A 24,067-nucleotide genomic window follows, 5' to 3' on the forward strand; every position below is an offset into this window, starting at 1 on the left:
CCGGGTACAGCCAGGGAGAGCCGGGGAGGACCTCTTGGCCCGCAGGTGCGTGGGGTGGGAGGGGCCCCGTCCTCCAGACGCCCCGCCCCCCGAGCCCGACCTCCGCGGCCGGGGCGGCGGCGGTGCGCGGGCGTGGCCAGCGCTCGGGGGCGCCGCGGAGCCCCGCCCTCCGCCCGAGCCCAGAAGAGCGAACGGTGCTCACCTGGCGCCGCTGCGTGAGCTCCTAGCCTGTGCCGACGGCGTCACGGCTCAGGTAGGGCGGCGAGGGGCGGGCGGACGGGTGTCGGGTCTGGGGCGCCTGGAGCCCCTCTGCGGGGAGGGGCCTGTCCCAGTGTGAGCAGAGGGGTGCCGGGCCCCTGTGCCGACCTGGTTACAGTGGGGTCGTGGTCGCCCTGCCCGGCGGGAGCCGCTTCCTGCCCGCAGTGAACCTTCGGGGCCAGGGGGGGCTCTCCAGATACCTCTCGGCTTCTGTTCGCCCCTCTGGGGCAAAAATGCCGAATGGCCGGAGCTGGGGTTTGGCCGAGGGCAGCCCGGGGTCGCTTGCTCCGGATTCCCCGTCGTGCAGCGCTGCTCACTGTGCCCCGGGCCGGAGAGGGGTGCCCACCGCGAGGCTCTGGTCCCTGCTCTGGCGACCCCGCGGGACTCTGCGCCCCCACAACAGTCCTTTACGGACTGTCGTGTGGAGAACGAACCAGCCCTTGACCCTTTCATTCATCGAAGCATACCAGGTCACCGAGACCAGTGAGGATCCCAGAAGCAATTTTCAGACCCTTAGGGCTCAGCACCCACTTGAGGGTAGGGAGTGCATTCACTGAAGCTCGTGCCAGTTCGGGACCAGGCTTGGGAGCTCACAGAATGGAGGGAGGCTTATGTTTAGCAAGCACTGAATTGGATTCACAGTAAGTGCAGTGGAGTGGGGAGCAGAGGAACGGCCCGTCCTTGCGGTGGGGAGTTGGGGGTTAGCTCCCGCAGTGGAGCGCCGAGGAATTGGGCGCACTGGGAGCGCTGTGGGCAAAGGGGCAATCGGGTCCACAGCGCCTCTGAAAAGCATAAGTCAAAACCAAACTGCTGGCTTTGCGCCCTTCTCGGTAAATTGCGCCACCAGTCTGCCCCCACTCTCCCCCCTCCCCTGGTGTCCTCTCCCCAGCCAGCGTATCTCCCACACCTGAACGCTATTTTCCATGCCTGCAATCCATCTGGGCCTTCAGGCACCCCAAGGCCTCCACCCTAGTCTCAGCTGCGCTCCCTTACTAATGCAAGAGTTTGCGAGCTGCTTTCTTGTTTCCATTCTTGCCCTTCCATAAAACATCATCTAAGCATCAGCAGTAGTGACCTTCCAAACAATGTAAATTATTTTACTGCCTCTGCTAAATCCTCTAAGGGATCTCCGCAGTGCTTACAATAAAGCCCAAGATCTTTCCCAGAAACTTCACTATGGATCTTGTACGTGACCTTCCTCATGCTTTTGCTCCTGCTTCACTACCTACCACTTTCCTCCTTGTTCTTTACACTCCAGCCACACCGCACAGCTCCTGTCCTCTGTCAGGAGCTCTGCACTCAACTGTTCCCTCTGACCCAGACCATGCTCTCCCCTCCTCTCCCTCCTCCTGCTCCCCAGATCTTTAATGAAAAGTTTATTTCTGGCTGCACTGGGTCTTCCTTGCTGCTCGCTTGCTTTCTCTGGTTGTGGTGAGCAGGGGCCACTCTCTAGTTGTGGTGCTCGGGCTTCTCATTGCAGTGACTTCTCTTGTTGTGAATCACAGGCTCTAGGCATATGGGTGTAGCTGCCCCACGGCAGGTGGAATCTTCCCGGACCAGGAATGGAACCCATGTCCCCTGCATTGGCAGGTGGATTCTTAATCACTGAACCCCCAGGGAAGTCTCCCCCTCCTCCAGACCTTTATGTGGTTTGGATCCTTACTTTGTTCAGTTCTTGCTCAGGTGTTGTTTTTCAGGGAGGTCCTTCTAAACTACTGTTGGCTAAGACAGCCTTCCGGGTCACTATATTCCATCACACTGCTTTAATTTCTTCTCAGCACTCTCTGAGGTTTGTACTGGCTTCTTGGACTGTGAGAGCTGGGCCCCTGCCAGTTTTGCCTGCTACGGCAGCTATCAGTTCAGGTCAGTCCCTCAGTCTTGTCTGACTCTTTGCGACCCCATGGACTGCAGCACACCAGGCTTCCCTGTCCATCACCAGCTCCTGGAGCTTGCTTAAACTCATGTCCATCGAATCTGTGATGCCATCCAACCATCGCATCCTCTGTCATCTCCTTCTCTTCCTGCCTTCAAGCTTTCCCAGCATCCGGGTCTTTTCCAATGAGTCAGTTCTTTGCATCAGGTGGCCAAAGTGTTGGAATTTCAGCTTCAGCATCAGTCCTTCCAATGAATATTCAGGACTGATTTCCTTTAGGATTGACTGGTTTGATCTCCTTGCAGTCCAAGGGACTCTCAAGAGTCTTCTCCCACACCACAGTTCAAAAACACAGTTCTGGCAGCTGTAAGACATGCTTTTGGGGGAGCGGCAGCAGAGACAACAGGGGTGAACTTAATGCAGGTAGACTGGATTGAAGTGATGGCTAGCCGGTCCAGGACATGGCAGGGAGGTGATGAGGAGGGAGACTGAGGCCTGGTTCTGCTCCTGTGATCTGTGGGTAGGTTACTGTTCTGAGTTACCATTTCTCAGCCTGCTCTTTGGCTCACCGGCAGACTTGCTAAGAGAAAACCGGAACTCAGTAAGCAGTAGGAAACTGGCGAGAGGTGGCTGCAGGGGAGCCTGATACAAGTCATTGGCTTCCCTGTTTGTTTCATGCTCTTCCTGTGCATGTTTTTGTGTTTTTCCTAAAGCCCTGTTTAACTGACTCCCCAGGAAACCCACGCTCCGTGGGGCGGGTGTGGAGGGTGTGTTCTGTGGCCTCTGTCACCTGCTGCGGCCCTACAGTGGTTTCCTCCCCACTCCCCAGGGGACCAGACGCCCTAAGGACAGTGTCTGGGGCTGTCATCTCTTGAGACTGGGTCTTCCATCAACAGACCACTCTCAAGTTTCTTTCTGGAAATAAGCTGTGTCATTTTCACTGAAACTCATTAGGTACTTGAGTTTCTTGGGAAACATTGAAAACACTTGTGGTGTCTCAGTTATCTAAAGTGGCTGCAATCTTTTTGGAGAAAAAGTTGAGCCAAGTTCTCTAATGACAGCAGAAGGGAAGCAAGGGCTGGCACAGCAGGTGTGCTTGGTCTGTTCTATGGGAGAGGGGGCTCCGGAAAGAGCCAGAGGACATGCTGAAGAAGATAAATAAAAGGACCTAGTTGCTGGGAGGCTCAGTGGTTGTGGCGCACAGGCTTAGTTGCTCTGAGGCATGTGGATCTTCCTGGATCAGGGATCGAACCCATATCTCCCGTACTGGCAGGTGGATTCTTTACCATTGAGCCACCAGGGAAGCAGAGATGCCAGAGACATAGATTCGGTCCCTGGGTGGGGAAGATCCCTTGGAGGAGGAAATGGCAACCCACTCCAGTATTCTTGCCTGGAGAATCCCATGGACAGAGGAGCCTGGTGGGCTACGGTCCGTGGGGTCACAGAGAATCGGACATGACTGAGCAACTTAGCACACATCTAGGATGGTGGGTTGCTCTTGGATGGAGGAGGTGGAGGCCGGGCCAGGACTGCGTCCGCTCACCGGCTCTCTCCTTGCAGGACCACCATGTTCCGCAGGGTGGGGTGGCTGGTCCCGTACAGCCTTGCACTGTTGCTGCTCAGCTGCCTGTTCTTTCTGAAGAAGGAGGCCCAGCCAGCAGGGGGCCCCATGGCCCGACAGCCCTTCTGGGCTCCCCCAGGGCTCCAGCGCAGCCCGTGTCTACCCAACCACACGGTGGCTAATGCCTCCCTGTTCCTGCCCACCCGTCACCGCCTCTTCTTGACCTACCGCCACTGCCGCAACTTCTCCATCCTGCTGGAGCCTTCGGGCTGTGCCGAGGACACGTTTCTGCTCCTGGCCATCAAGTCGCAGCCTGGCCATGTGGAGCGGCGCGCGGCCATCCGCAGCACGTGGGGCCGGGCGGGAAGCTGGGCTAAGGGCCGGCAGCTGAAGCTTGTGTTCCTCCTGGGGTTAGCAGGGCCTGCTCCCCCAGCCCAGCTGCTGGCCTACGAGAGCCGCGAGTTCGATGACATCCTGCAGTGGGACTTTGCTGAGGACTTCTTCAACCTCACACTCAAAGAGCTGCACCTGCAGCGCTGGGTGGCTGCTGCCTGCCCCCAGGCCCATTTCATACTAAAAGGAGATGACGACGTCTTTGTCCATGTCCCCAATGTGCTGGAGTTCCTGGATGGCTGGGACCCAGCCCAGGACCTCCTGGTGGGGGATGTCATCCGCCAGGCCCTGCCCAACAGGAACACCAGGGTCAAATACTTCATCCCACCGTCCATGTACAGGGCCCGCCACTACCCGCCCTACGCTGGGGGTGGGGGGTATGTCATGTCCAGAGCCATCATGCAGCGCCTCCAGGCGGCTGTGGAAGAGGCTGAACTCTTCCCCATTGATGACGTCTTTGTGGGGATGTGCCTGAGAAAGCTGGGGGTGAGCCCCATGCACCACGCTGGCTTCAAGACTTTCGGAATCCGGCGGCCCCTGGACCCTCTAGAGCCCTGTCTGTACCGAGGGCTCCTTCTGGTCCACCGCCTCAGCCCCCTGGAGATGTGGACCATGTGGGCACTGGTAACAGACGAGCGGCTCAAGTGTGCAGCTGCCCCCTCGTCCCAGCTTCCTGGGGTGGGCTGAGCGAGTGGACTGTTTAATTTTTCAATCATGATGAGAAATCAAGAACCCTGCAACCTGGCCCTTGACAGGCTACAGGGAACGCTGACTTTGTTTTGTAAAGCCCTCCCAAACCTTGCTGACTTTGATTAAAACACTGATATCTGGCTAACTTGTACCAATATGTGTTAAATGGGCAAAGCATGCAAATGCTGCCAGAACTCCACGAGGCGCCGGGGCACTCCTGGAGCCCTTGGACTCTTCTAGTCTGGCAGGGGTGGCCGGGCGGTGGGGGGAGGGGGGGGGTGTTGAGGCACGCAGCTGGCAAAGGAGGGCCACTGCACAGGACTCCAGAAGACACACACATTTTCTCTCTTAAATGCAAAAAAATTATTTTCCTTCAGATACAATAGAGAAACTCCAAGAAAAAGGGAAATGAGAAGCGTGTGTTGGAGTAAATCCTGTTGTGAGCACCAGGTAAACACTCCATATTCAGTCCCATAAGAACAATGGACTTCTGGCTCCTCAGCCTGAGAATATCCTTACAGGGCACTGAGGCCAGAAGGCATTAGAAACACTCAACACAAAGAAATCTTATAAACAGGATAGTTTCCCTTTTCCCCCCAAACTCACGTCCCTATGGAGGAAGCAAATACTGAATCGTATTAGAAAATGTAAATAAGATGGGAAAACTGAGGTTAAACAGCTACTGAACTTACATGACAGAGAAGGCCCCCTCTCTCTGGCCAGGTTGGTGAAATGCTCTGGGTGGGAGGTAAAAAGATCCATGGATGGGTGAGAGGGTAACTCTGCTGAGTGGGGTGAAATGTTAAATAGGGTGCTATTTAGCTCATGGGCGAAGAGCCAGGTCCAGTACAAGCCTGAGACGGTGGGGACAGGGGTCAGGCACTCACAGCGACCTCTGGTCTGATGGGCCCGGGCAGGACCTGCCACTGCCTCTCTGTACAGAGGAAGCCGTGCTAACCCGGGGCCGGGTGGCGTCTGCCCTTGCCTTCCCCAGGATGAGCGGGCAGACGCGGGCAGCACTGTGGGGCCTCAATCCTCACGCAGGTAGGCCTCCTGCTCCTCTGGCTCGGCCCTCTCATTTCCGTCCTCCTGGATTTTCTGTCGGAGTTCTTCTGCCAACTTGGTTTCTGCCTTCTGGGAAAGCTGGCGTACCTCCTGCACCTGCGATTTCACCAGCTGGATTTGACTCCTGGCTGTTATAGAGGCCTGGTCCGCGCCTGCCGGAAGATGGGCCATTTATGCTGAGTGGACACAAGGAAAGCCTGGGGGTTCTTTGTGGTTGTACCTGAGCCCTCCCCGCAGAGTAGAGAACCTTCTACCTATACAGGTCGGTTTTCCTTTCTATTGTCAAAACCCTGGCATCTTCCTCCAGCTATCAGCAGTCGTCATAATTATCAAATGCAATTCCCACAATCATCTTTATAGCTGCACAACTATTAGTATAGGCGTTTTAAGGTTTTAATTTTTTAAACTACATTCAAGTAATAAATTTCTACCTGACAAATGAAGAGATCACTAACAAAACTGTCAAAGCTCTATCTTTTGGAAGTTTAAAGAGCATCTTTCTCCTCCTTTAAAATGTTACTATAAAGTAACACTTCATCTACTAATTAATACTAGATGGGCTGCTGTTCAACTCATGAACCACGAAGGCCAATTAACCTTTTTTAAAAGTTACTGAATTCACAGGGAATACACAGTAAAAACCTGACTCTAAACTGACATAATGGCCTAAACAGTATTTACTGAACACATTTTGCAGATCTATTTTTGAGTGCTATCATTTTTTGATACCTGTTGCTAGTGTATTTCATCATATGAAAGTCACTCAGTTGTGTCTGACTCTTTGTGACCACAAGGACTACACAGTCCACGGAATTCTCCAGGCCAGAATACTAGAGTGGGTAGCCATTCCCTTCTCCAGGGGATCTTCCCAACTCAGGGATAGAATCTAGGTCTCCCGAATTGCAGGTGGATTCTTTACCAGCTGAGCCACCAGGGAAGCTCATATAGATGTGCATATTTAATTCATCTACAGAACACTCGAGCAGTTCTTTTCTATCTTACTGCATTGAAGAGAACCTTTAGTACAATGATAAAAGGTAGTGGAGAACAGCAGGCACCCTTATTTCTGACATTGAGGGAAATGTTTCTCATATTTCAGTATGATGTATGGCTACTTTTATCATCTTAGGAAAACTATAATTGTACTTAATTTAGATTTAAATCATAAATGGACACTACATTTTACTGAAGCTTCTTGGGGCATACCAATGTATGATTACAGAGGTGGCTTTTCTCCGTAAATCTACTGTAGATAACCTTAAGCAGTGAATTAAATGTTGATAGGTTTTTGGGTTTTTTCCACTATGTGTACATAAGACCCTTTAAACTTTATTTTTACTGAAGCAGAGTTGATTTACAGTGTTGTAATCACCGCTGCACAGCAGCGTGACTCAGTAATACAGATGTTCTTTTTGCAAATATTCTTCCCCATTATGGTTTATCATAGGATACTGAATATGGTTCTCTATGTAATACAGCAGGACCTTGCTGTTTGTCCATTCTATACATAAAAGCTTTTACCCGCCAATCCCAACCTCCCAGTCCATCCCTCCCCCAGCCCCTCAGGAACCAGCAGTCTGTTCTGCATCCAAGTTTGTTTCATAGATAGGTTCATTTGTGTCATGTTTTACATTCCACATATAAGTGATATAGCATGTGTGTTTTTCTCCTTCTTACTTAGTATGATAATCTCTAGTTGCATCCATGTTGCTGCAAATGGCATTCTTTCTTTTTTATGGCTGAGTAGTATTCCGCTGTATATGTGTACCCCCATCTTCTTTCTCCATTCTTCTGTTGATGATATTTAGATTGTTGCCATGTTTCGGCTATTGTAAATAGTGTTGCTATGAACATAGGGTTGCATATATCTTTTTGAATTATAGTTTTGTCTGGGTACATGCCCAGGAGTGGGATTGTTCCATCATATGTAGTTCTTACTTTTCTGAGTAATCTCCATTGTTTTCTGTAGCAGCTACACCAACTTACATTCCCACCAATAGTATACAAGGGTTCCCTTTTCTCCACACCCCCTCTAGCATTTGTTATTTGTAGACTTTTTAATGAGGGCCATTCTGACTGGTGTGGGGTGGTTCCTCATTATAGTTCTGATTTACATTTCTCTAATAATTAGTGATGTTGAGCATCTTTTCATGTGCCTATTGGCCATATGTATTTCTTTGGAGAAATATCTTACATGTTCTGCCCATTTTCTGATTGGGTTTTCTTTTTGTTGCTGTTGTTGCACCGTGTGAGCTGTTTGTATATTTTGGAAATTAAGTCTTGTCGGTTCACACTGTTTGCAATTATTTGCTACCATTCTGTAGGCTGTCTTTTTTGTTTGTTTCCTTTGTTGTGCAAAAGCTTCTAAGTTTGACTATGTCCCATTTATTTACTTTTTTTTTTTTTTGAGGTTCAACAAAGAGTTTATCAAAGAGGGGGAACATCCAGCTAACACTAGAACCTCAGAAGGTTAGAAACACACCTATTTTAAGATTTGCAGCCTAAACGCCAGATAGGAGTAATAAGGAACCCCAATGAAGGACTCCTCACATAGAATTCCATCACAAATTAATAACAGGTTGTCATAAGTGAGGGAAATGGCAGTATAGCATAAAGAATTTATTTTAATTTATACCTCTAATTAAGCAACATTTGAAACTTTTTTGTTTAGTGGAAAGTCTGTTTATCTACTGCTTAATAATAAAATACCCCCAAACACACACACACACACACACACACATATATATGTATAACTCACATACCATTAAATTCCCCCTAAGGCATACAATTCAGTGGTTTTTTCAGTATATTCACAAATTGGTCAGACCATCACCGCTAATTTCAGAACATACAGTGTCAAGTGTAAACTGTTAGTCGCTCAGCAGTGTCCAACTCTTTGCAACTCCATGACTGTAGCCTCCCAAGCTCCTTTGTCCATGGGATTCTCTAGGCAAGAATACTGGAGTGGGTTGCCATTTCCTTCTCCAGGTTTACTTCTGTTTTTATCTGTATTGCCTTGGGAGGCTGACCTAAGAAAACATTGGTATGATTTATGTCAGAGAATGTTTTGCCTATGTTCTCTTGATAGGTTTTTTTCCCCCAGTGTTGAATTAAAATTGTATTTTGAAGGTATATGGCTATTTTTAATTTATATCTATCCACAAGTGATACTGAGCTGTAGGTTTTTGTTCTAGTGCTAGTCTAGTCCAGTTTGGGTTCAGGCCTATGATGGCTTTGGTGGTGGTGGTTTAGTACCTAAGTTGTGACTGACTCTTTGCAGCCCCATGGACTGTAGCCCACCAGGCTCCTCTGTCCAGAGGATTTCTCAGGCAAGAATATCAATGCTCAACATCACATAATTATTAGAGAAATGTAAATCAAAACTATAATGAGGTACCACCTCACACCAGTGGGTTGCCATTTCCTTCTCCAGGGGGTCTTCCCAACCCAGGGATGGAACCCACGTCTCCTGCATTGGCAAGCGTATTCTTCATATCATGGAAGCCCATGGTGGCTTTAGACAGTTGGGAGGCTTGTCATCATTTTCTGGTATACTTCCCGTAACACAGGATTTATGTTTCATGAAGATTTGATAAAACTCTCGCACAAAACTGCGTGGACTTAGTGTCTCATTTGGGGGCACAGATTTTTTATGAAAACTGTTTCGACTTTTGTGGCTGCTCCTCTTGCTTTGATTCTTCCTGGGCCAACTTAGGATTTATATAAATATCATAGTATTCTCTTATGATTAAAAAAAATTCTCTAATAGCTCTTTCTGGGCTTCCCTGGTGGTCCAGTGGTTAAGAATCCATTCGCCAATGCAGGGGACATAGGTTTGATCCTTGGTCGGGGAAGATTCCACATGCTGAGGGGCGACTAAGCCTATGTGCTACAGCTACTGAGCCTGTGCTCTAGAACCTGTGCTCTGCAACAAGAGAAGCCACCACAGTAAGAATCTTGAGCGCCAAAGACTGTGCACCAAAGACCCAGTGCAGCCAAAAATAGATAAAACTATAATGGCTCTTTCTGATGTTACTTCTGCTCTCAAAGTTATACTCACTAAACCTTATTTTCTTTATTCTTTACAAGGAACTGGGTTTTTTGCCTTTTCGACTATTTAGTCTTCTTATACCTTTTATTCGGCACTGTCTGAATTTGCTTGCTTTTCTTAACTTTCTGGGCTAAAAGTTTATTTTCAGGACCTCTTGGCACAGGGAACATTACCTGTTATTTATGGTTGCTGTGTTTGTATTTATGACATGCACCTTTAAATAAGGGGTCCGCTTCTATTTAAGAGCTACTTTGTCTACAACGCTCTAGGTCTCTGCTATTAATGAGACTTGTCATGATAGTTCTGAGTACTTTTCAAATTTCCATTTTTCTTTATTGAAGTACAGCTGATTTACAACAGTATAGAAATTTTAGGTGTACAACATAACTATTCACAACTTCTAAAGGTTATAAACCACTTAGTTATTATAATAATATTATATTATGTACAGCTCTATTTCTCGTGCTGTACATCTTTGTAGTTTATTTATTTTATACATAGTAGTCTGTACCTCTTCTTCCCTTCTCTCTCCCCACTGGTAACCACTAGTTTGTTCTCTATACCTGTGAGTCTGTTTTGTTATATTCACTAGTTTTATTTTTTAGATTCCACACGTAAGTGATATACAGTACTTGTTGGTGTCTGACATTTTACTAAGCCTAAACCCTGCAAGTACATCCATACTGTTGCAAATGGCAAAATTGCATTCTTTTGTGGCAGAGTAGTATACACACACACATCTTTATTAATTCATCTGCTGATGGACACTTAGGTTGCTTCCAAATCTTGGCTATTGTAAATAATGCTATGAACATAAGAGTGCATACATCTTTTCAAATTCATAGTTTAGATTTCTTCAGATATAGACCCAGGAGTAGAAAGTAATTAGGGCTTCCCAAATGGCGCTAGTGGTTAAGAATCCGCCTGCCAATGCAGGAGATGTAAGGGAAATGGATTTGGTCCCTGGGCTGGAAAGATCCTCTAGGGGAGGAAATAGCAACCCGTGCCAGTATTCTTGCCTGGAGAATCCTCAGGGACAGAGGAGCCTGGCAGGCTACAGTCCACAGGGTTGCAGAGCTGGACACAACTGAAGCAACTTAGCCCGCATGCACACAGCGCAGAAGGGAACTGCTGGATCATACAGCAGTGGGTTTTTTTGGCTGTGCTGCACACAGCAAAAGAAAAAAAAAGATTGTGGGATTTTAGTTCCCTCACCAGGGACTGAACCTGTGCCCTTGGCAGTGAAAGCGTGGAGTCCTAACCACTGGGAAGCCACAGAATTCCCAGTTTTCAATTATTTGCTTTTACAATTCTTTTTAAAAAATGTTTTGAATAGTTGATTTACAATGGTGTTAGTTTCAGGTGTACAATAAAGTGAATCAGCTATACATATACATCCATCTACTCTTTAGATTCTTTTCCCATATAGGTCACTACAGACTGTTGAGTACCCTGTGCTATACAGTAGGCCCTTATTAGTTACCTATTTTATATATAATAGTATGTATGTGTCACTCCTAAGCTTCCAATTTATCCCTACCCTCAACCTTTTCCTCTGAAAACCACAAGTTTGTTTTCTGTATTTGTGACTCTATTTCTCTTTCATAAGTAAGTTATTTTGCCTTTTTTTTTGGTTTCATGTATAAGCGATACCGTATACTGTTTTCTCTAACTTCGCTAAGTATGACTCTCTAGGTCCATCCATGTCGTTGCAGCATTATTTCATTCTTTACTATGGCTGAGTTATATTCCACTGTATATATGTACCACATCTTTCTCATTGCTGTAGCTGCTCCTATTGTGAAGCATGGGCTCTAGGGCATGTGGGCTCAATGACTGCAGTTCCCAAGCTCTAGAGCACAGGCTGAGTTGCTCCTTGACATGTGGGATCTTCCTAGACCAGGGAACAAACCTACATGTCCTGAATTGGCAAACAGATTGTCTACCACTGAGCCACCAGGAAAGCCCGGTATGTACCACATCTTTATCCACTCCTGTTGACGGATAGTTTGGTTGCTTCCACATCTTACCTACTGTAAGTGGTGCTGTAGTCAATATTGGTGTGCCTGTATTTTTTTGAATTATGGTTTTCTCCGGATATATACCCAAGAGTGGGATTGCTGGATCATATGGTAGTCCTATTTTTAGTTTAAGGAACCGCCATGCTATTCTCCATAGTGGCTGTACCAGTTTTTCATTCCCACCAATAGTGTAGAGGGTTCCCTTTACCCTTTCAGCATTTATTGTCTGTCATTTTTTGATGATGGCCAGTGTGAAGTGATATCTCATTGCCGTTTTGATTTGTATTTCTCTAATTAGTGATGCTGAGCCTTTTTTCATGTGTTATTGGCCATATGTATTTCTTTTTTGGAGAAATATCTACTTGACTGTTCTGCCCATTTTTTGATTGGGTTTTTTTGTTGTTGCACTGTATGAGCTGTTTGTGTATTTTGGAGATTAATCCTTTGTGGGTTGCTTCATTTGCAAATATTTTCTCCCACACTGAGCGTTTTATTTTTGTTTGAGTTCCTTTACAATACAAAAGCTTTTATGTCTAATTAGATCCCATTTGTTTTTATTTTCATTATTCTAGGAGGTGGATCAAAAAAGATATTGCTGCAATTTATGTCAGAGAGTGTTCTGTGATTTCCTCTAAGAGTTTTATCATATCCAGCCTTACATTTAGGTCTTTAAATCCATTTTGAGGTTATTTTTGAGTATGGTGTTAGGGATTGTTCTAATTTCATTCATTTACTTATAGATGTCATTTTCCCAGCACCACTTCTTGAAGAGACTGTCTTTTCTCCACTGTATATTTTGCCTCCTTTGTCATAGATTAGTGTGACCACAGGTGTGTAGGTTTATTTTTGAGGAACCACAGTACTGTTTACCACAGTGGCTACACCGTTTTACATCATCACCAACAGTGTACTAGGGTTCCCTTTTTTCCACATTCTCACCAACATTTGTTATTTATGATCCTTTTTGATAATAGCCATGCTGACAGGTGTGAGGTGATATCTCATTGTGGTTTTGATTTGCATTTTCCTTAGCGATGCTTAGTGATGTTGTGTATCATTTCATGCACCTGTTGGCCATCTATATGTCTTTGGAAAATTGTTCAGGTCTTCTGTCCATTTTAAAATCAGGTGTGTTTTTTATATTGAGTTGTGCAAGTTAAATTTCCATTTTTATTTTTGGTGAGGAAGGGGATATCAAGAAATATTTCTGAGTCTTTGTCACTTGGCATAAAAATCAATTTTTGTACATGTTTATATACTATTTGTATTGGAAGAGTTTTTTTTGGGGGGGAGGGCAACATTTTGTATTCAGTATATGTATTTGGTCAGGCTTTAAAAAAAAAAAATTCCTGTTCCAACACCTAATTGCTTTTTTTATGTTTTGACCTGTGATCCTGAGATGTGTGTAAAGCTCAATTTCTCTTTGTAAATCTATCAGATTTTGCCTTATTAGGCACACATTTCAAGAGTGATGTCTTGATAAACTGTTCTGTCCCTTTTAATGCTTTCTGTCTTGAATCCCTCTTCTAACACTGCAGTCACCTTTTTGCTCAGCTTTCTTTTTTATAATATTTCAGTTTATCTTCTTAAAATACCCAATCTTCCTATGTGTTGTTTTAGATGTGCCTTTGTAAACAGTTTTAGCTAGAATTATTTTTTTAATATGAAGTATCACTTAATAAGTAAATTTATTCTTTATTGTGATTACTGATGGTTGAATGTGTTCCTTTACTCTGCATTTTCTAATTAACAGGCTTTATTTCTTCAACCTTTAGCCTTAACTGAATTTTTTAAGTTTTCTTTGTCCCTTCCCTGAATTCTTCTGAAGTGTTTAACAGTGTCTAATGTTAAGCCAATGTCTCCCTTCTCAAACAGTGAAGCTTAGCATGCTTTCACTGCTTTCCCAAACTGATTTCAGATTACTTAAAAATTTAACATTCAGAGCTTCTGACAAGTTGTACTAAATTTTGTTCATTATTTTTGTATCGCAGGTGCTTCTGATTTTTTTTGTAAAACACTTTTTTCAGAAAGCACATGCAGCTGGTAAACCTTGAGTCTCTGTAAAGGTCTTTCATGCTTACATTTTAATAATATTTGAATGGTTACTGATTTGTCACCTTGGATCTTAGGGTTGCAGATATCCTTCCTCTGGGGCTTTATCTTATGGCTCAGAAGGTAAAGAATCTGCCTGCGATGCAAGAGACCAATGGGTTTGATCACTGGATCAGGATAATCCCCTGGAGAAGAATGGCTACCCACTCCAGCATTCTTGCCTGGAGAATTCCATGGACAGAGGAGACTGGTGGGTTATAGTCCATGGGGTTGCAAAGAGTTGGACACTACTGAAAGACTAATACACACACACACATATACTTCCTTTGTAAGTATTCTATTTTTTTCTTATAGTTTTTAGGATTTTTCTCTGTATATTTTACATTCTGAATATTTTTTTGCCATGTGAGATACACTTATATTTTAAATTCTGTTCAGAACCTTTGTGAGCCCTTTCAGTCAGTTCTGGGAAAATGTCTTTTTCTTAGATAATGCTTGTAGTTTACTTTCCCTCTCTTCCTGCTAGATCTTAAGCTGGCCTAGTGAGTGGCCAAAGCTGCCTGGTGATGTTCTCAGCAAGTCTCCCTCTTCATTGTACCTGGAAACCCTGCTCCCATCTTGGGTGTGCCATTAATGCTATTTTACGCTTCTGTTGTTTTGTTTTTCATTCCAGTCCTGTTTGCAGAATCTCTCGATTCCTTGGGCATTAGTTAACTAAGAATTCTTTCTGTATTTACTTAAAACATCTTTTACATCTTTAAGATTTCAGAAAACAAAAACATTTTAACAAACCAGTTTCTTAAAAATTTTTATGGTGACATAGTTTGGGACCATTCAGGTAAGATGTCAAATGAGGATTTCCCTCAAAATACATTAGACAATCATTCAACCTCAAGCCCACTGGATGGATAGTGATGGTTAAAAAACCCCTGGTAAAAAAAAAACAAACAAAAAAAACCCCTGGTGAATGGGGCACCATTCTATACTGGGAGGCACTAAGGTAGAGAGGATGACGCCCTGGCTACCAGAGACAAAGGCTTTAGGATTTGACCTAACTTGCTGAATCCCAGTTTGGCTGCTTATTTACTGGGTACCACAGCATGCTCGGTGAATTATTTAACCCCCTCTATCTGCCAGTTTCTTCATCTGTAAAGTGGGAATGATAATAACAACTCCTACTTTAAAAGAACTGCATGGATTAAAAGCATCTATAAAATGTTTACCACAAAGCCTGAGATATAGATAATAGTCACAGATTATCTGGGCTGTTAAAAAGTAAAATCCTTAACTATTTGGAAGCAATCAAAATTTCTAACTGACAGTTTTATTATTTTTCATTTTCTAGATACCACCTAACTTCTACTGGTCTGGTCTACAAGGGCATTAATTTTTCTTTGTGTAAATGAAAACAATATTGATTAATATGCTGGAAACGGGAACATCTTCTCACAAAGTAAGAGCCACAGTATCCCTCATTTTTCAGCTAGATGAAAACTCCAACAGCACCTCTACAGTAAAAACTTTAACCTACCAGTTTGGTAGGCAGCTTCTGCTGCCATCTCTGAAAGACTGACGGCAGTCATCCAGGTGGTTTCCAACTTCAGGTACTCTTGTTGTTTTGAAGTCATCTATGAATTAAACAAAAGCACTTCAGACAACATGACTCTTCATTAGTATTAAGCACATTTAAATGGACTTCTTCAGTTCAATAGCAGTTTGAGAGAACTGCTGCTGCTAAGTCACTTCAGTTGTGTCTGACTCTGTGTGACCCCACAGATGGCAGCCCACCAGGCTCCCCCGTCCCTGGGATTCTCCAGGCAAGAATACTGGAGTGGGTTGCCATTTCCTTTTCCAATGCATGAAAATGAAAAGTGAAAGGGAAGTTGCTCAGTCGTGTCCGACTCTTAGCAACCCCATGGACCGCAGCCTACCAGGCTCCTCAGTCCATGGGATTCTCCAGGCAAGAGTACTGGAGTGGGGTGCCATTGCCTTCTCCGGTTTGAGAGAACAGTTACTGGTAAAACACCTTCATTCAATAATTTAGATACCACAATGAGGTAGGAGCACTAACACAGAATAATACAAGTAACTCTTTGCTTACCTCAACTCTAGCTCCTATAATCACCTGCCACACTTCATCTTCCTCCTGTGAATTCATTTTCCCAAGTAAACTTGTGTATTGTCGGTACAGAGAAATTAAGGTATAAACAGCCTAAAAATACAGAATAAATTAGTAAAATAAGTGAGGCATATTAGGGTGAGACTTACATCTCAATGTGATGGAAGTCCCATTGCTGCAAACTGGCTGTTCAGTCCTCCTGTCTCATTGAATCTCACCACTGTGTGAAGTAAAGGTGTTATCTTAGGACATCAGTATCTCTTGTTAACTTTTGTGTTTTAAAATCTTGTTAGCAATTCAGACAAACAAAGAGAACAAAATGCAGATGGAAAACTCAGAAGGCTGAGAATAAAGCTGCTGGAAAATGAAGGGTAAAGAAACATATATATTACTTTAAATGATTCTGATTATCCATATACTCTATTAAATCAGTGGCTTTCAAACTACCCTCACCCAGAAACCCCTGGTGTTGCTGGTAGCCCCAACTGAACCAGATCAGCATGCTCCCCCTGTCTTATATACTGAGCTGCCCTGTCTTATATACTGAGCTGCTATATTTAAGATTTTTCTTTTAAAAAGGGTTCCTGGGCAGTGAGGCCAACCAGAGCCCCTTCCCTGTGGTAAGTGTCCCATTTGCAGGGACCCTACATTAAATGAGGATCAGCAAAACTAATTTAAAAATATATATGCACCCCTATGTCTACAGCAGCCCTATTTACAGTAGCCAACATATGGAAGCAACCTAAATGTCCACTGATAGATAATGCGTAATGAGGATGTGGATATACAATGAGATATTACTCAGCCACAAAAAGAATGGAATGGTGTCATTTGCAGTAACATGGATGATCATACTAAGTGAAATAACCCAGAGAAAGACATATATCACATATATGTGGAGTCTAAAAAAAAAATGATACAAATGAACTTATTTACAAAAAGGAACAGACTCACAGATACAGAGAACAGACTTGTGGTTGCCAATGGGGAGAGGATGGGTGGGTGAGGGATGGATTGGGAGTTTGGGATTAGCAGAAGTAAATCATTATATAAAGAATGGATAAACAACAGAGTCCTACTATATAGCGCAGGGAACTAAATTCACTATCCTGTGATAAACCATAATGGAAAAGAATATGAAAAATGTGTGTATATATACATATATATATATGCTAAATATGTATATATATATATAAAACTAAATCACTTTCCTATATAGCAGTAAATAACACTAAATCAACTATACTTCAATAAAAAAACTAAAATGAATAAGTAAAAAGTAATAAAGGCCATATATGACAAACCTACAGCTAACATCATACTTGATGAAAAGCTGAAAGCATTTCCTCTGAGATCAGGAACAAGACAAGGATGTCAATTCTCATCACATTTACTCAACATAGGTTTGGAAGTCCTAGTCACAGCTATCAGAGAAGAAAAAGAAAATCCTAAAGGTGCTACCAGAAAACTATCAGAGCTCATCCATAAATTTGGTAAAAATTAATACACAGAAATCCCTTGCATTCCTATACACTAACAGCAAAAGATCAGAGAGAGAGATTTAAGGAAACAATCCAATTTACCACTGCAACAAAAAGAATAAAATACCTAGCAATAAACCTAAGAAGGCAAAAGACCTGCATTCAGAAAATGTAAGATACTGACGAAAGAAATCAAAGATGACACAAACAGATAAGAGACATTTCGGGACTGGAAAAATCAGTATTGTGGAAATGACCATACTATCCAAAGCAACCTACAGATTCAATGCAATCCCAATCAAATTGCCAAGGGCATGTTCACAGAATAATTGGAATAAAAATTTTACATTTTATATGGAAACACAAAAAACCCCAAATAGTGAAAGCAATCTTGAGAAACAAGAATGGGGCTGGAGGAACCAGGCTCCCTGACCTCAGACTACTACAGAAAGTAATCAAAATAATATGGCACAGAAATATAGATAATGGAATAGGATTAGAAAGTTCAGAGACAAACCCATAAAACTATGACCACCTAACCTATGACAAAGAAGGCAAGAATATACAATGGAAAGAAGACAGTCTCTCTAATAACTGGTGCTGGGAAAACAGGACAGCCACATGCAAAAGAATGAGAACACTCCCTATCACCATACACAAAAAATAATCTCAAAATAGATTAAAGATCTAAATGTGAAGCCAAATACTATAAACTGTTCAGAGGAAAATATAGGCAGAACAAGTCTTTGACATACATCACAGCAAGATCTTTTTGATCCACTGCCTAGAGTAATGAAAACAGGGTCTAATTAAAGCTTTTGCACAGCAAAGGAAACCATAAATAAACTAAAAGACAACCCTCAGCATGGAGAAAATATCTGCAAATGAAGCAACTGACAAGAGATTAATCTCCAAAGTATACAAATGGCTCATGCAGCTCAATATCAAAAAAACAACCCAATCAAAAAATGGACAACAGACCTAAATAGACATTTCTCCCAAAAAGACATACAGATGGCCAAAAAGCACATGAAAAGATGCTCAAATTACTAATTAGAGAAATGCAAGCTATAGTGAGGTATCACCTCACACTGTCAGAATGGCCATCATTAAAAAAATCTATAAACAAACTCTGGAGAGGGTGTGGAGAAAAGGGGACCCTCCTACACTGATGGTGGGAATGTAAACTGGTACAACCACTATGGATAACAATAGGGAGGTTCCTTAAAAAACTAAAAATAGAACTACCATATGACCCAACAATCCCTCTCTTGGGCATATATCCAGAGAAAACCATAATTTAAAAGGCACATATACCTCAGTGTTCACTGCAGCGCTATTTACAACAGCCAGGACATGGAAGCAATCTAAATGTCCATCAACAGAGAAATAAATTAAAAAGATGTGGTACATATATACAATAGAATATTATTGTCATAAAAACGAATGAAATAGTACCATTTGTAGGGATATGGATGGATATAGAGGGTGTCGCAAAGAATGAAGTAAGTCAGAAGGAGAAAAAAATCACCTAATATTGCTTATATGTGCAATCTAGAAAAATGGTACAGGTAAACTGATTTGCAAAGCAACTTTTTTTGGTCAAGGGCCAGAGAGTGGTCTGTTTGCAACTATTCAACTCATGAAAGCAGGCATAGACAATACACAAACAAATGAACCTGGCCATGTTCCAATCAAACTACAAACACAGGCAAGACTGGATTTGATCTGTGAGCCATAGTTTGCTAATGATGGATTTAGATGATCAAGATTTAACGAGGAGATACTTACCTTAGTATATTCAGTGATTGCTTCAATCAATGCATATGTGGTCTGAGAGAGAAAGGTAGAGGTGCTATCTGTTACCAAAGACACAGCCCTCCGCATTAATGTATCGTTACTAAGAGAATGAGGCTCCGGTTTCTGAAAGACACAAACATTTTTACTTAACTTTTAACCTAAAGCTCAAGCTGAGATCACAGCCAAGGGAAAAACGCAATTCTCACACTGCAACTACACTCTGCTGCTTCTGTGTTAGCTTTTTCTTTTAAAGCTTTATTTGTGCTATTAAAGACAACATATGAAAATGATTCTACTGTACGCTTTCTACCTACTTTTATTCATCATTCTCTGCTCCAAAGAGCAAAGTATTCCTTTTTATAAAAGACTAGTACTTATAATCACAAATTTCACAAAGTTATGATTCTTCATTACCACAGTGTTAGATGCTTAAAGATAAGAATCTTAAAGATTTCAGCTGGAGGAGGAGGAGTTGAAGCTGAGAGTGAACTAGAAAATTAATACAATCAAGTACCATGGGTGCTATGGAAGAAGTCTGGAGGGGTGCACATAAGGGAGCAATCACATCAATGTTAAATGAGAATAGTTTAGAAAAGGTTTCACAGAGTTGATAAGGAGTTAAGCTGAGCCTAAGAAAGTAAACGGCTGGTGGAGAGGGCGAATCGCTCTTGATTGAGCTGTACATGCACAGTCTTGGTTGGGGGGAGCGAGGAGACTCTTTGCTCTGACCTTAGCTGTTCTATTTGAAAAAAACAAAAACCAGTATAACCACCTCATGAGTTAAGGGGGCTGTGACCACCTTGATTAAATACTGGCAACTGTGATGACTCTCCCCTTTTTCTCCCTCAGCAGAGGACTTATTGAATCAGAACTAACAAACCAATCCCTCTATTATTTGTTATCTCATTTTTGCTATTTAGAGCATAAACACATTGACGGGGCCTGGGTTTGATCCCTGATCCGGAAACTAGATCCAACATGTGGCAACTAAGAGTTCACATGCCACCATAAAGATCAAAGATCTCATGTACTGCCACTAAGACCTGGTGCAGCCAAAAAAAGATACATGAATAAATCATGAATTATATTTATCACACTTATATTTCATTCGATCAAATAAACAAGAATTTATTATGTACCTCTTGCATTGAGGAGCTAGAGAGCAAAGAATGATATCCCCTCTGCTCATGAAAAGCTAATTTTGACTTATTCTGGTAAGTTAAGTCTTCATAATACCCTCCTTTTTTAAAATCTAAATTTATTTTTATACCACGCTCAGTTGTGTCTGACTCTTTGCAACCCCATGGACTGTAGCCCACCGGACTCTTCTGTCCATGGGATTTCCTAGGCAAGAATACTGGAGTGTGTTGCCATTTCCTCCTCCAGGGGACGTTCCCAACCCAGGGATCAAACCCCAGTTCTCCTGTGTCTCCTGCACTGCAGGCGATTCTTTACCTGCTGAGCCATCAGGAAAGCCTATCTATTTTTGGCTTCATCAAATGCCTTCCATTTTACAATGCTTATTTACTTGTCCCTCACCACAGTCCAGGTATTATTACTCTGGTTGGGGAAGATTCCACATGCCCGTGAGGCAACTAAGCCCCAGTGTCACAACTACGGAGCCTGCGCTCCGCAACATGAGAAGCCACTGCAGTGAGAAGCCTATATACAACTACAGAGTAGCCCCTGCTCACCGAAACCAGAGAAGCCCTGAGTGCAGCAGTGAAGACCCAGCACAGCCAAAATGAATGAATAAATTAAAAAAAAAACACAGGGGGTGGGATCTGTGTCTGAAGACAAGCAGGATTAGAATGGACAGGTATCCTGGGTTAGATAAAACAAGGAGGAAAATACATATGATGCAAGCAGGGGATATTTGGGAATCCAGCCTGGTTGCTGAACTATGAGGAAGTTCTCTGGATTTTAGGTTTTTGACACAGAATGGAGAGCCATTGTAGGCTCTGAAGAACGGAAGTGGCAATGCTATTCCTGCAGGAGAGTGAGTTGAGGCTCCTGTCAACCAAAGGCTCCTGACATCTGACCTAGAACGGAGTGAGGTAACTAGGGCTTAAGAACAACATGCAAACTAGAAAGGACAAACAAAAAAATCTTTTGGAGGAAGAAAGAAAAGTCTGTCCCAACTGTGACTGAAAATGACCTGGTGTCCAAGTAAGTCTTTTTAGGTTAAAGATTATCAGTCTGCAGAGATGAGGGCCGAAGTAAGGCACCGAAAGGAAAGGGCTCATGAGTGAGCCTCAGAAGATGCTGAAAATACTTGTGAAAAAGGGAATTAATCTTGCTGTCATGATTAAACACACATTTAAGTATCAAGTACATTTTGCCAAAATGTTTGCTGGTTTCCTATTCAGTTCTTCCTGATAAAGTATATAACCAATGGTTTTAAAATAAGATATCACTTCCCTATCAGCTGTCTACTTGACAGCTCCACTGAGACGACATTTCCAAAATTGAACTCTTAAATTTCCTCCTCCCAAAATCCACTCCTCTCCATCCCAGTATCTGGCAACACCATTCTTTCAGTTGCTGAGGCCTTTTAAAACCACTGGAAATTAAGTTATATGGTTCACATCTAACCCAACAGCAACACCTGCTGACCATCAGCCCACTTCTCCCCACCTGATTCAGGCCCTCGATCATCTCATGCCTGGACCCCAACTGGTCTTTTTAGTTCCACACAACAACCTTTAAAAACTTATGTCAGGGGTGGGAGGGAGGCTCAAGAAGGAAGGTATATATGTATACTTATAGCTGATTCACACTGTTGTATGGGAGAAACCAACACAACAGTGTAAAGCAATTATCCTCCAATTAAACATAAATTAAAAAAAAAAAACTTGTCGGACCATAATAATCTTATGTTAAAATCCCGTGGCTGCTGCTTCTTTTTTTTTTTTCCCGTGGCTTCTTTATCATAATAAATTCCAATGCTTACAACGGCACACAAAGTACAAACGTCGAAGTACATTTTGACCCGCTGCTATCTGTGAGCTCATCTGTTTTTCTCATTCCATTTTTTCCTCCTCCTCCTCTCCAGAATGTGAGATTTACAAAAGCAGAAATCTTCTTGTGTATGACACATAAAAGTTGCCCCATAAAGTTTTTCTGAATGAAAAGATTATTTTCTGTAATACATTCTTTTCTTTCTTCCCTCTTTATACAATTTGACCAACTTGACATACCAGTTTCTACCAAATAAGACCATCAAAATGAGGATATTAATATATCTGCTCAGCCATGAAACGATGCTGATACAGCATACCATCACCTGGGGTTGGGGAGAGCGCTGGGTGAAAACCATTAGAGCTTGTCAGATGTTTCATTGCCTGTTCGAGACTTCAGAGGACACAGTACACAAAAACCCAAAACACTGAGTGACAGGGTGGTACTTCACCTGGGCAATAGGAACTGCACACAGAGTGACCCCGAATCCCACAGCCACCGTTTTGTGCCATGGTCTTATCAATTCCGAGAAACAGCGCTTCTTAAAGTTAGCCACGACTGGAACACACTGTCTGTACCTAGAAACAGAGTTTAATAAGTTTAATAAGGCACAACCACCCATCTGTAAGAACCTCTTCAATTTACGTGGAGGGGTTGGATACTCAAAGTGGGGCCAGGCTGGAACGCAAATGATGACGTAGGGTGACTTTTCACAGGACGGGACTCAGTAGGCAGCGGGGCGGACAAAAAGGCCTGGACTCGCACAAACAGGCAATCACTACTTGGCTCCCCCCGCGCGGGAATGCGGGCGGATGGTGGTGGAGTTTAAGAGGTACCAGGCGTAGACGGGTAAATAGTGGGCTCAAAGCTTTTTAAAAACTAAGGCCCAAATAAAACGCTTCTGCAGGCAGGATTTAGCGCTGGTCCTCTGGCCTAGGCTGCAAGGGATCTGCTGGTTCCCGCGACACGATGTTGAGCCCACAGGCGCTGCGAGGGGAACTAGGCCGGCTTGGAAGCCGACCACTTCCGGAACTCCTCCGCCCTCAGGGAAAACTCCCTCCGGCAAGCCACCGCCACCCAAGGCCTCTCCCCTTAATTATCGCTTGTGACTTCGAGAGGTCAACCGAAGTCATTTTGCTGGCAGACCGAGACGCCCTCAAAAAACAGACCGAAGTGGGGGAATGCACTCTCGGCAGGTGAACAACGAAAAAGCAGTCAGTGGGACGTGAAGTCCGGGCTTGTCCCGGGAGGCTGGAGGCCTCAGAGCCGGAGTAGGGACGGAGCGTCCGCAAAACTCCAAGAGGGGTGGGACACCGTGACCCGCTCGGCCGAGCACCGAAGCGCGAGCCCGCAACGCTGGGGGTGCAGTCTGGTTACGGCGCTCTCAGCGTTCCCACTCTCCGTCCGACCTTGACCTCCTACACAACCGCAGCGGTACCTGAAAAACGAGGATACGCTCCGAGAAAGCCAACTCCGTAGAGCCGCCATTCCGCGGCGGCAGGATGCCAGGAGCACACGCCGGAAGTGATGGCACTCCGCGAGCAGGGGCGGGGGAGCGGCCGCCTCTTGAGAGGGCTTAGTCCCATGACCACGCCCCCGTCCGAGAGCGCAGTCGGGATTGGACAGACGAGGAAAGGGGAGGGGCTGGAGGTAACGGCAGAAACCGCGTAGCCAGACACCTAACCGCCGGAGCTTCCGCGTGGGGCGGGGCGGGGCGGACCCTGGGCTAGAGGAAACCGGGC

At 44.1% G+C, this 24,067-nt stretch overlaps 2 protein-coding genes across 2 annotated transcripts; one reads left to right on the forward strand and one right to left on the reverse strand.

Annotated features, from left to right (window-relative positions):
• The first annotated feature begins 45 nt into the window (after positions 1–45).
• B3GNT4 (UDP-GlcNAc:betaGal beta-1,3-N-acetylglucosaminyltransferase 4) lies at positions 46–4,909 on the forward strand. The gene is made up of 2 exons (XM_043441609.1): positions 46–253; positions 3,692–4,909. Exon 2 carries the CDS (start codon positions 3,699–3,701, stop codon positions 4,770–4,772), a length of 1,074 nt encoding a protein of 357 aa, XP_043297544.1. The 5' UTR covers positions 46–253; positions 3,692–3,698; the 3' UTR covers positions 4,773–4,909.
• A 205-nt stretch (positions 4,910–5,114) lies between these two features.
• DIABLO (diablo IAP-binding mitochondrial protein) lies at positions 5,115–23,891 on the reverse strand. The gene is made up of 6 exons (XM_043441620.1): positions 23,764–23,891; positions 22,777–22,903; positions 19,356–19,487; positions 16,066–16,176; positions 15,496–15,592; positions 5,115–5,992 (listed from the first exon to the last, which is right to left on the reverse strand). The coding sequence occupies exons 1-6, from the start codon at positions 23,811–23,813 to the stop codon at positions 5,805–5,807; spliced, it is 705 nt and encodes a 234-aa protein (XP_043297555.1). The 5' UTR covers positions 23,814–23,891; the 3' UTR covers positions 5,115–5,804.
• Positions 23,892–24,067: the final 176 nt, after the last annotated feature.

This window comes from Cervus canadensis, chromosome 1 (genome assembly GCF_019320065.1).
Source record: "Cervus canadensis isolate Bull #8, Minnesota chromosome 1, ASM1932006v1, whole genome shotgun sequence".
Lineage (NCBI taxonomy): Eukaryota > Metazoa > Chordata > Mammalia > Artiodactyla > Cervidae > Cervus > Cervus canadensis.

Coding starts and splice junctions, on each gene's coding strand:
- B3GNT4 (XM_043441609.1), top strand. CDS start 3,699: ATGTTCCGCAGGGTGGGGTGGCTGGTCCCGTACAGCCTTGCACTGTTG.
- DIABLO (XM_043441620.1), bottom strand. CDS start 23,813: ATGGCGGCTCTACGGAGTTGGCTTTCTCGGAGCGTATCCTCGTTTTTC. Junction 22,904..23,763: donor AGCGTATCCTCGTTTTTCAG/GTACCGCTGCGG, acceptor CTCTGTTTCTAG/GTACAGACAGTGTGTTCCAG. Junction 16,177..19,355: donor CAATCACTGAATATACTAAG/GTAAGTATCTCC, acceptor CTGTATTTTTAG/GCTGTTTATACCTTAATTTC.